The 12,665-nt window shown below is 33.1% G+C and overlaps 2 protein-coding genes across 2 annotated transcripts; one reads left to right on the top strand and one right to left on the bottom strand.

Moving 5' to 3' along the window:
- Positions 1-358: 358 nt before the first annotated feature.
- On the top strand, positions 359-3,910 carry ATE1 (ATPase E1). The gene is made up of 3 exons (XM_007048538.3): positions 359-518; positions 2,092-2,468; positions 3,426-3,910. Exons 2-3 carry the CDS (start codon positions 2,165-2,167, stop codon positions 3,638-3,640), a joined length of 519 nt encoding a protein of 172 aa, XP_007048600.1. The 5' UTR covers positions 359-518; positions 2,092-2,164; the 3' UTR covers positions 3,641-3,910.
- Positions 3,911-4,386: 476 nt separating this feature from the next.
- On the bottom strand, positions 4,387-10,561 carry LOC18611991 (TCP-1/cpn60 chaperonin family protein). The gene is made up of 13 exons (XM_007048537.3): positions 10,383-10,561; positions 10,191-10,252; positions 9,965-10,037; positions 9,713-9,780; positions 9,518-9,587; positions 9,150-9,218; positions 8,990-9,061; positions 8,791-8,864; positions 7,073-7,735; positions 6,829-6,954; positions 6,547-6,651; positions 6,387-6,461; positions 4,387-4,814 (listed from the first exon to the last, which is right to left on the bottom strand). Exons 1-13 carry the CDS (start codon positions 10,405-10,407, stop codon positions 4,626-4,628), a joined length of 1,671 nt encoding a protein of 556 aa, XP_007048599.1. The 5' UTR covers positions 10,408-10,561; the 3' UTR covers positions 4,387-4,625.
- Between the last annotated feature and the right edge of the window lie 2,104 nt (positions 10,562-12,665).

The raw sequence follows: 12,665 nt of genomic DNA, 5'->3' as shown, positions 1-12,665 counted from the left end.
GTATAATATTTTAAAAATTTTATCAACGATTTAAAAAAATTTAATAATTTTTTATTTTATTTAATTAAATATTTTTATTATAATTTTGAATAAATTAATATATTATAATTAAGAATCGATTAACTTTTGTTATTTAAAATACTGTTTATTATTTTATGTCACACGATATTAACATAACATGCTGACATAACATAAGAGAAGATGAATGTTAATATCATGATATTTTATGTAATGATAGTTAGTCAATTAATAATGAAAGTATAAAAATTTTAAAATAAATATTTTATTTAAATGTTGTAAATAATTTAGAAAATTTAAAAATATTATGATTCCTTTTTTTATTTGGAGAAGGAGGGTGGACTGAGGCGGATATAAAAGGACGGAACAGCCCTTTTTATCTTTGCCGCTGGTCACCTGGGAAAAAGGGAGGAAGAAGGCGGCATCGTTAATTTATCAGTTATTTTTCTCAACATCAAAACTGCTCAACCTCTTGGAGCTCCCTCAATTGAAGAGCTCAGGTACTTTTCCCTTTCAATTTTCTCGCTCTCTGACCCTCTATCGTTTTCAAGTTTTTCTGTGATATTCGTATGTGCTTTTTTCCTTCTTCAGAAAAGAATATGTTCTTCACTGCTTTAAAGATTAACATTGGAATTGAATAGTAGTAGTATCAGTAGGAGGTTTTCCCTTTCTTCATGGACAATGGCAATGCCAGGAGACCTTCAAATATTGGGGTTTTCTGAGATGCCCGCTGCCGGCGCTTCTAAGTTGGCCAATCTTGTTGTTGATTGTAGTTATGCCCTTGTAGTTGCTTTCGGCTCATCTGCATTAGCTCGTTTAAACCCACCCTTAGAACTAATGCTATTCTATACATGCTCAGCTTTGTGTAAAACATGATCCTATTTTGAAATTTGGGATTTTCTTTGTTTTATTATAACTATACAATGATAATCCTCAACTTTTAGTTTAGTGATAACTTCCTAGAAAGTGTTATGGCCTGCTTGTACTACATTCATTACTTTCAACTAATAATGGGCAATCACATGCCTGACTTACATCAAATCGCTTGTGATTCAAGTCAACAGTTTCTAACTTAAAACTGCATCTCTGGCCATCTGTAATTCTGGTATTATAAATAGCGTTTTCCTTTTTCTTCTATTTAAAAGTTATTTCTATTGCTTTATGCATGTTAATACTGCAAGTTTCTTAGTTTCATTCCTTTGCCTCTGTTTGCTGAGTTAACGGTGGAAGAACTTAAGAAGGTTGCAAGGGAAGAGACGATCAAAATAGTGGGATCTTTTTTTTTTTTTTTTTATTCTCATTTTATAGTGGTACTAAGAAGTAGTTTATTATGAGAGAATACGGCCATGCCAAGTGTCTGCACAATGTCCAAGATAAGTTGGAATCACATGTAATCTTAACTGTTTCTTTGTTAGTACTCACAATTTGCAGATTGATAGTAGTACTAAAAAGTTCAGAATTACTACTTTTTCAAGTATAATTATTATATAGAGCTTAAAAATCTAGTTCGAATATTATTATCTGCTTGTGATATGTACGTCGAATGGGTTTGAATCACTTCTAATCTCGGTTCTTACAGAACTGGTGTCGATTACATATTTTCTTTATTGTTAAGGTTAGGAGTTAGGAGTTGGTGATAACCATTTCATGTCTTGATGGATGATATTATGCATTTATCTTCCCATGAATAAAATTCTTTTTTTCCTTTAAAAAGAAATAGTTTGATATTTGCGATAAGGTTTTGAACTTGCTTGAGACAGACTTGAGTCGTAAATAGTATTTTATTTGCTGTAAAAGTTTTTAAAGTTAGACCATTGTCGGACTAATACAATTATGGTGGGAAAGCAATGGTCCTAAAATAGTCTTTTGTAAAGGGCATGGAGTACAATTTTACTGCCATCCTGATAATGCCATGTAAAGATTCGGTCTTATCATTATTTCATAACTATGTGCATGTAAAGGCCATGAAATACGATTTGACTGCTACCCTGATAATGCCATGTAAAGATCCAGTATTATCATTATTTCATAACTATGTGCATTCTAAATGTTCAATTTGTTCTGATAAAACAGAAGCAAAAAGGAATTGGGGAAGAAGAAAGCATAGAAAAGCATTAAAACAAGAAAAAAGAAAGAGAGAAAATAAATGGCACAACAAGCAGTGCAGAAGAACACATTGTACGTTGGAGGACTAGCAGAGGAAGTGAATGAAGCAATTCTCCATGCAGCTTTCATTCCATTTGGAGATATAAAGGATGTGAAGACTCCATTAGATCAAGCCACCCAGAAGCACCGCTCCTTCGGCTTTGTTACCTTCTTGGAAAAAGAGGACGCTTCTGCTGCCATGGACAACATGGATGGGGCTGAGCTCTATGGTCGCGTCCTCACTGTCAACTATGCCCTCCCTGAGCGCATCAAGGGTGGTGAACAGGGCTGGGCTGCTCAACCTAGTATGTCTTTTAATCCCTTAGCTTTTCTTTCTTTTATCTTGATTTAGTTCTCTGTGATTTAAAAGTCATTTGTACTGGGGGTTTATCTTCAGCTTGAAGCTCTGGATTGGTGATATTTAAAATTTTTGGGCAGGATCATTTTGGCTTCTGTAAAGGAGTTAGAGATAGATATGTTCAGGTTCTCTAGAAGAAGCTACTTTTGACTTATGTTATTTGAACTTAAGACAGTAATAAGTTAGGATGACATAATGTACACAATAACAGTTACAGTTATGTTTTGTTGAGTTGCTGAGGAAGCGAATAATTGCCAAATTTGGATTCAACTGAAGAATTTGTGAGTTTGAGTTGCAATGTGGATTCCTTTTGATCCGTCAATATGCAGAAATTAGAAACTTTGGGCATTACCTTGAATGCCAAAAGGGGTAAGGTTGGGTTGGCTTAAAAGAGATTGCAAGAGAGAAGAGATATCTGAAGCACATTCTCTTAAAATCATCAGTATTGTCTATGGTTTTTCATGGGTCTATTTGATTCTATTCAGGGTTCCAAAAAGATGTAAGTTTAAGTTAGTTGCTAATATTATAGTTTTAAGACTTAGAATAACCTTCCTGATCAACAACTAGAAAAAATTTTTTTTAGGAGACGAGTTCTATAATTTCCATTATTTTTATCCTAGTTGGTTTCATACCTTTAGGTGTCTTGAACTAGAGTATATTTTCCTCAAATATATATTATATGGTGAGAAAACTGAATCTCTCTCCTGGGTTCTGCATGAATGTGTTGGCTAGTAGACACAAGACATTTGTTTCTTTGATGTAATATGTTAAATCTTTTTCATTTTTTTTCCCATTAGATGCCACTGAAAACAATGTTTGCTTCAGATACTAAATCCAATTAGTTTTATAATTTTATTGGATCTTTCGCTTGTGAGACTAATCCGCCATTTTGTACACTATGCAGTTTGGGCTGATGCTGACACATGGTTTGAGCGGCAGCAACAAGAAGAAGAAATGCAGCGTATTCAGGCAGAGAACCAGGCTGCTATGCGTGCTGCAGAGGAGTTGCATAGAAAGAAAATGGCTGAGGAACGAGAAGGGGAGAAGGAGGATGATACAGAGATGAAGGATGATCCGATGGCAATGGCTGAAGCAGAAGTTTTGAAGCAGAATAACTAGTTATTTGCTATTAAATTGGGCAACCAATAGTGAAAACACTAATGTTATCTTTTAGGATGACCTTGTGCGCGGCAGGTTTAGATTGGTAGTGGTCTTTTCAATGTTTTGTGCTTCAGGGTTCATAACTTGAAAATTCTTCAAACTATTTGTATCATTTAATCTGTGTAAGATGAGTCCAGTATGGACTTCGAATTAAAAAGGAAATTTTGTAGTGTGCAAAAACTGAGCTGTAATTGCTGCAATAGAATTTTAGGCTTTCCTTTGTTCTAATACAGACCAGAGGCGTAAGGCAGGTTCATTTTTTGTTCTACTAGGGACAAATATATGTCTCACATTTTTGAAGATTTGAACAAAAATTGCCTTTGAAATTATGGTCACACCTATGAGAAAAGAAAAGAATTAAAGTGGTATTTAAGTCTCCAAGCCTTCAAAAGTTTGGGTTTTTTTTTTTAAGTGATTTATATTTAATTGATATTTAATACACTATTTTCTTCAAATTCAGAAAAAGGCAACACATTATTTATAAATATTTTACCCTTAATATCACCTTAACCAATGTCTGTATAACATTTCCCTTATCCATATATAATCAATAAAATTTGAAAGTTCCAGATAATATTACTAATATTAAAATTATAAAAGTACTACATTCAATTAAATTTCCATACTTTACCCTGCTATGTATTAAATAATGATTCCAAGGTGAACTTTGCTACATATTTGACAGCAAAAAAAGAAGAGAAAGATTCTCCAGAAAGATATTCTTTTTGTTTTTTGAAGTACTCAGAAACACAACCTGATAACAGTTTCCATTTACTCCAACAACAATCTACAGCTTCAAAACAACAGCAAATACAGACTAAAAGTTCTCAAGAATATAAGCAAATGAAACATCAAGAAAATCCCCTAACAGCCCAACAAAACAAGCCATCATTTCTATCAAAAACTTCAATATAAAGTCAGTCAAACCGGTTGTCTGCTACCTTCAATCAGGAAGAATTTGCTCACCATCTGCATCTCCTTCTGTCTCAATCTTCGGTTTTTGAGCTTGGCTGGCTCCAGGAGCCTGCTTCTTCTTTATCCCACTTACAATGTCGTCAATTCTTAGGAGCATGCAAGCAGCTTCTATGGCTGTCTTAAAAGTTTGAGCCTTCACATTGTATGCATCCCAAATCTGAAACACATATTCAACTTTACGTTACTAAGGCACCGGAACACTTCAATTAATCATTATGCTGAAATCATGGTTACATATTGAAGCATTTACATTTTTTTTATAACTGAACTATGTATCCACGTAAGCAAACAGAATGTAACATGAGGATGAATCAGATATCCAAATTAAATGGGATGCTTCCATCATCTTTCAGCCACATGCCACTGGGACATCAGAATGAATTTGTACTAAAAATTGGAAAGATAAAATTCCCTATCTTTTTCCTCTAACTAATCAAAAAGAAAAGAGAATGGATTACATTTATGATCCTCAAACGTTGACCAGAGTTTCAATTTCACACCTAAACTTTTAATCATTGCAATTTTCATCTAGAACCTTATTAAAAGTGTAATATTTATGTCTTGCCATCAAAGGTTGGATAATGCAGGTCGAACTGCAGATCAGTGCGGAATAGGATGACTTGCAGATGTCATTGAAATCTAAAACAATGTTTTTTTTTTGCTCTCATTATTTTTCATTCTCTCTCCTTCTCTCTATTTTTAAATATTAAAAAGAGAAAACCCCTTTCTAAAACCCTCTCTTTTGCCTCACAAGAAACCAACCTTCCTTTACATACAAAACCATAGCAATAGCAGTTGCAGATACAAAAAATTCTCTTGAATCCAAACCAGAATGTACCACCATGCATTTGCTTTCTCAAAGTTTGAAGAAGAGTAACCATTTTTCTCATTTCCTTTCTCCCTATGCAATCCCATACTCATATGCCAACCCATAAACAATGCAAAACTTACCAAAAGAAATCTTGCCCTAAAATCCACACATGTAAGAATTCAATTGTTCATGATAGCTACAGCACTGTTATTCCCACCTGATCTAACACCTCCCACTTGAGCACACAATCTATTATATTTTTCTTGGCTTTTCACAATGGTAAAACTGGAAAGTGGCAAAAAAGAACAATAATCTATTTTTACAATCATTGTCCTGAGATTTCCTTAAAAGAATCAAGAAAAGGTTGGAACATTTTTCACCTAAAAATTCTTTGCATCATCAAAAAGGTAAATTGCACTCCTCAGTTAACCCTTGTGGACATTGAACAGATCTTGACTCAATCCTCGCCCTAAAGCTCACCTGAATTCCAACACTATCACACTCTCCCAACTCATATTTCAGCCTTAATCCCTTATGATTTAACTGGTTCTTGTCACGTGCCAGAAGGTCTTGGCAAGAAGGGAGGATTTTGCAGGGACTTGGAATTTTTGGGAAAAAAAGATAAAAATTTAGAATGATAGACCAAAATGACTGGTTTTCTTAACAATTCCATTTTTAATTTAAAAAACACCATTTTGTCCTCTGAAATGGCTTGTAGCTGTCTTACATGGCTCTGAAGTGGACAATCTCATCCAACTTACTAACATCTTGAAAGGTAGGACATAATTAGTACACTTAATCAGAGTTTAGGATGAAAACTTCAACAATGAGAAGTTCAGGTAGAGAAGTGAAATTCTGGTGAAAGTTTGAGAACCAACAGTATACTGTACTTAAAGAAAAAGCAAAATGTCATCATACCTTTCGCTCTTTCATGTCAGCAATGGCACCAGTATTCCCATCTATGCCAGTCCACGCATTTTCACCATTTGCATGCTATAATCATAATTTGAAAAAACAGAAACAAATGGGTAAGTATTTCTTCAAAAGCATATAAGTCCACCTGAAAAAACATTCCTACCTTTCCTTGCAGAGCAGTCATGGTTCGAATCACATTAACCCCACAATTCTGTGCCAAAGTACGTGGTATGGCTTCAAAAGCAATAGCAGCAGCTTCATAAGGCCACTGTTACACAACCAGTGAATATAAACACACAAATAAAAACTCAAGAAATTACACAAAACTAAATCTCTAAAAAGGTTCGTAAGTATATATTCAAAATCAAGAAAAGTTAGCAATCAGAATCATATAGCTCTAGGCTGATCAAGTGATGCATGAAAGCATCATGAAAGCATCAAGCACCTTTTCTATGCCTTCAACAGATGAACTCTTCTGCTTCAAAGTGGCAGAAACAGTTAATTCTGTAGCACCACCACCAGGTACAAGTTTTGGATTCTTGATTATGTTTCTTGCAACAGACATGGCATCCTGTAATTGAAACAAGCTTCAGAACTTTGATCCAAAAAAAGAAAAAGAAAAGAAAAAGGAAACAAATTTCAGAACACAATTCCATTATGAGATGGAAGTAGCACATCAAATTACTTACCTGCAAATTTCTTTCCACCTCATTCAGAAGATCCTTGCTAGCACCCCTTAGGAGAACTGTACAAGCTTTTGGATCTTTGCAATCAACAATGAATGCAAAGAACTCATCCCCAATTTTTTTAACCTCAAAAAGGCCAGCTCCTGTACCCACATCAGATTCCTGCAGTTCATCAGGACGATTCACAATGACAGCTCCACATGCCTTTGCAATTCTATTGTTGTCTGTCTTTCTCAACCTCCTAATTGCACTGACACCAGCCTTACTAAGATAATGGCATGCCAAATCACTAAGTCCTTTTTCTGTAATAACCAAGTCGGGTTTGAATTTCAGAATCTGCATGCAAAGATTTTCTATGTATTCTTCTTCCATTTTCAACAGGACTTCCCAATCTTCTTCTCTAACCAACTCAGCATTTGTTTGGTTCTCCCCTTTCTTATACTCAAGGGGACAATCAAGAAGAATAATGCGTGGGTTGACTATCTTTCTTTTCATTTTTCCAGGTGCGACTACATCTTTATTGATCATCACTCCCTTAAGGACCTTAGAATCTTCCAACTGGCCACCAGGTACTTTCTCTACTTTAATGTACTTTTTTATATCAACTTCCCGCAGCCCTTGGCCAATGTCAACTCCAACTGTTGTTGTTGCATCAATTGCCAAATCCTGGAAGTTAAATAATTGAGCAGGCATATAAATTAACTACATAAATAAGAGGCAAATTTTAGAACTTCTAGTGATTATGAAAGGAACGAAAAAGTTCAATACACAATAAATACATGACTACTAAAGAGACCATTTCTGAGCTACACAGCAGCGAAACTGAAGAAAAGACAAAGTGAGTTGAGGAGCAACATTAATTTTCATTTATACAGATGTGATGTGACAAAAAATCATTGAACAAACTACCCTACACCCCTCTGTCTTAATAGAGATATGATTTCAGGAATATGGCACATTGCTAAATTAGCCCCATAATCAGACAGTTTCAATAACTAATGCATATTATCAAATTATCTGCAATCTAATAGTAGGTATATGAACCTACTTTTCAAAAAAAAAAAAAAATAGTCAGGCATATGAACCAAAACAAAAAGGGAACAGGGGAAAAATGGAAGAAAGGACAAGTACATACAAGGTAAATGTAAGTGAAGGGGTAAACCTATTTTCTGTCAAAGAGGCAATGGAAGTGTCAAATTATCTGTATAAATGACAAGGCATGCAAGGGCAAAAATAAAAAAAGATAAAAATAATAATAAAAAAGAATTCACCTAAAGAAACTTCAAGAAGTTCTTTTGGCCAGTTCAATCAAAACCTAAACATGTGCATCATATCATTCAGCTAGAATAAAAATGGTGTCATGAATTTTTTCTAATATTATTATCGATTACCTAAAACCACTTCACGAAAGCAGTTGCTATATTTCTAATTTCAAAGTTTCATGATCCCTTCTTCAACAAACATATATATTTCAATTGCTTTTGTTTCTCATGCAACATCTTATATCAATTATTTGGCTTCCAGGATTTTATCTAGTCATATTCGAATATAAGCAAACCTGGTAAATAATCAAATACCTAATGGTCAGATGACTGTTCTAACCATAGGTCAGTTGTAAAAAGATAATCAATTAAGATATTTCATATGAGAATACGGGGGTCTATGTGCAAGATTCTATAATCAAAATAAGAAACAAGTCCCGTAGAAAGGAAGACACTCACAGCAATCAGATCCCCAAATTGGCTAGTGAACTTTGTCCCTATACAGCTCTTCACAAGTCCCAACATTGTTGAACCTGCCAATCAAATCCACATGTTACAAGACAAGCATGCCAAAGATATCAAAGAATACAAATGCCAACCACACTAAGCGGTCAAAGATTCAAAAGTTTTTATGAAAAATATTGCAGGAGAAACATACGATCTTTCACATCAATCGGCATTGCAATCTTGTCAAGCACAGCAATAGCATCCTCTAAAGCCTTATTGTATGCTGGAAATGAAATGGCACTTCATCAAATGCTAAGTTATTATTCAAAAGCAGAGGTTAACAATATAGCAGCACTTCTATGTTACATTACCTCGACAAATCACTGTAGGATGATAACTTTTGTCGATAAAGGCTTCTGCAACATGAAGCATTTCACCAGCTATACCCAAAATACACCAAATATAAGCACTAGAAGCAATGGAATATCATGTAAAGTGTATCATCACAAAAGGGAAAAATAAGTGATAACCACGTGATCCCTAAGCAACCTCAACAATATTACATCCACATATGAAAGGTTAAATTCCCACTTTGAAGCTAACCTCATTAAAAATCAATTTAGCATTTTAAAATTTGCCAGCTCTCAAAAGCATGTTATAACATAGCTATCTAAACTAGTGTATGCAAAGAATATCCACCATAGCATATAAATGATCATTCTGCTGTGTAAAGATATACCAAGAACAATGACAGATGTTGTTCCATCTCCAACTTCTTCATCTTGCGTGCGGCTCAATTCAATCATTGACTGCCATGACAAATTAAAACAGAACAGAATAAGAAAGAATGGAAATAAGAAAGATAAAGAGAAAAAAGGAAAAGCATTTATAGTCTGAAGCAAATGAAATAAACAAGCATGGTGGAATATCGTGCCTTTGCTGCTGGATGAGCAACATCTAACTCACGCAGAATGGCATTTCCATCATTAGTAACAACAATACCTGGTATTAACCAAAATCATATAATGACGTTAGTTGCTTGTTCAAGAAGAGCGCATTGAAAGGGTAAAAAAAATGTTTGTGGGAAATCCAAAAGCAGCAGCATTGGAAATGAAAATGGGATAAACTTGTAGCAAACATAACAGAGAAAAGAATGCAACATAGTTAATGGGTAAGAAAGGTTTACCTCCAGCAGCATCAAGGAGCATCTTCAACATGGATCGAGGACCCAATGTTGTTCGGATGATGTCAGCAACAGCCTGTAAGTAGATACATAGTACAGAACAGTCAGAACTCAGAAACAAACTCTGGGTTCTTCTTTTTTAAAAAAAAATTAAACAGCTTATTTGGCCATTTGATTCGGAATTAAAACAAAGTAGAAAGAGTATAAAAAAAGGAATGAATGAAATTACCTTGGAGGCTTGAATATTAGCATGGTGAACCTTGGTTCCAGACTCCCGTTTCAACGAATCCTCTGCGTATTACAATCATTTCTTAGGGACATTTTGAATCTAAACGAGTTCCATTTTTCATAAAAGAAAACTGATACCAATCCCATTTGAGATTGAAGATCGTTAAAAGAAAAGGAACAAAAAATAACTTACTTAGAACGAGAACTGGGGCGTGCATGATTTCTTAATTTTTTTTTTTTTTGGTGTTAAAAGCGTCGAAAACAAACTACACTGCAAAACCTCTTTGTTTTCTTCTTTCTGGTTTCTACTGGAAAACCCTACTACCGTCCCTCTCTTTTTTGTGCGACGTTTGAAATATGAGCTGGCCTGCTGTGGGCTCCTTTGTATGTGTTTCGCCCTTTTCTTTTCTTTTGCTCGACAGGCCCAATTTTCTTTCCCTCTTGCTCCAGTTCTAAACGAGTTCCATTTTATTATTATTATTATTTTTTAAAAAAATATCTATTTTAAAAATTAATAGATTTACTTGAAATTTCTATTAAAACTTTAAAGCAGATATATTTTACCCTTATTATTATTATTATTATTATTACTATTATTATTTATGAAAGAGGAAATAAAGTGTTTTGATTTAAAATTTGAAAGTTTTTAATTTATGCAGTACATTTTTAGGTTATAGAGTTATAATTTTTATAATTTCTTTACGAATAAAATTATTTTAAAAGAATTTTTGCGTCAGTTTTAAAAATTAAACTTCACAATGATTTAGATTTTAATACATCATATAAAGTACTATAAAATGGTTCATTTCTTAATTTCTAATATTATGTTCTTGTTAGATATTTTAAGTCTTTACAATGTTTTTTCTATCAATGTCAAACACTCAAAGATCTAAAACTATATTTTTTTATAGTACTAAACTAAGCCTAAACCCGATTGAGAGCAAGACGAAGACTTATTTTGGGTGAAGAGAAACTTTTCAATTACAAATCGATGCTAAATAGTTTAAAAAAACATTGGTTTTTGAATTACAATATCAAATCAATTATTTTCAGTGATGAACTTAAAATTTTGTATACAAATGTCTTACTATTATTTAAAATAGATTACTTTATTTGATTAAAAAAGATAAAATTAGATATTTTAATATAAAAATTAAAAATTAACGAATGACAACCATTTATCTGTCACCACTTTCGTCTACCCATAATTGCTTTTGACTCACAACTACAACTGTTAATGGATTCATTTTATTGAGATTTTTTTTAAAAGCTAAGCTTGAACTCATCTCTATCTGGCATTTTAATTATTAAAATAATAAAAATATTAATTTTTTGTGTAATATTTTATGTTTTAAAATTAAAATTAAGTAAAAATTAATCATATAGTAATGTAATTAATTCGAGCTGGGTACAGTTCAAACTTATAACTTCACACCCAAACCCAATCCAAAATGGGTCGAGCCATGGGCCTAGGCGGATAGCTCAACCAGTTACAACAACTGTTTTTTCATGCCAATAAGATCTTGTCTTAACAGTGAGAAGGAGGTACCTGACCTGAGCTAACTCGAGTTGAGCTGGACATAATTTTAGGTTTGGGGCTGGATCTAACTCTAGAAAACTATTAATAATAATGATAAATATATTATTAATTAAAATTTAATTATAAATATGTTTAAAAGTATTAAAATATTAAGCAAAAAAAAGTATTAGAATATTAAAATTTTTATAATAAACCCAATTTAAATGGACGGGCTCAAACTTGGACTTGGTCAATGAAATATTAAAATATATCTAACTGCTGAAGAGACTGAAGCGAAGACGACAGCTTCAGTTTTCGGAGGAGAAGGAAGTGTTTCTGGGGGGAATTTGCAATGGCAAGGATCATTGACATTGCCAAGTACGATGAGACAGAAAACAATCTTTAATGAAGGAGCAAGTCTTGGGTTTCAACGGACAAGTAGAAACAATGACTTTCTGAGTAACAACAACTGAGTTCCCATTCTAGCCTCCAAGTTTACCATTGAACTTGGGTGGAGTCAATTCCTCATAACCGCAGCAGCGACTACAACCACAACGTAATTAATTACATTTTTTCTATTAGTTTTTATTATTTAAAACAAATATTTATAAGATAATTAATTATTTATGTATAATGCTTTTATTATATGCTATGATAATTTTTATTTATATATATGTTTTTAGTTATTTTATTATTTTACGTACAATATTTTTGATATTGAAAATTATATTTTGAATATATGAATATTTTGACTTTTTTATGATACAAGGGTGACAAAGTGATGATGATGAAAAATATTCTAAATAAGATGATTAAATAATAAAAACAATATGTTCAATAACGTATTAAAGAATAAGAAATACTAGATTTTTTATAATAATATTTTACAAAAATTTAGTTTCATCCATAAGTTATTTATCAATTACCAAAAAGAGTTTTTGAATTCTTTGTTTTTTA

Source organism: Theobroma cacao, chromosome 1 (assembly GCF_053813885.1).
Source record: "Theobroma cacao isolate CCN51 chromosome 1, ASM5381388v1, whole genome shotgun sequence".
Lineage (NCBI taxonomy): Eukaryota > Viridiplantae > Streptophyta > Magnoliopsida > Malvales > Malvaceae > Theobroma > Theobroma cacao.
Note: the sequence above shows the minus strand (reverse complement) of the source record. Positions and strands in the feature narration are given on the sequence as shown.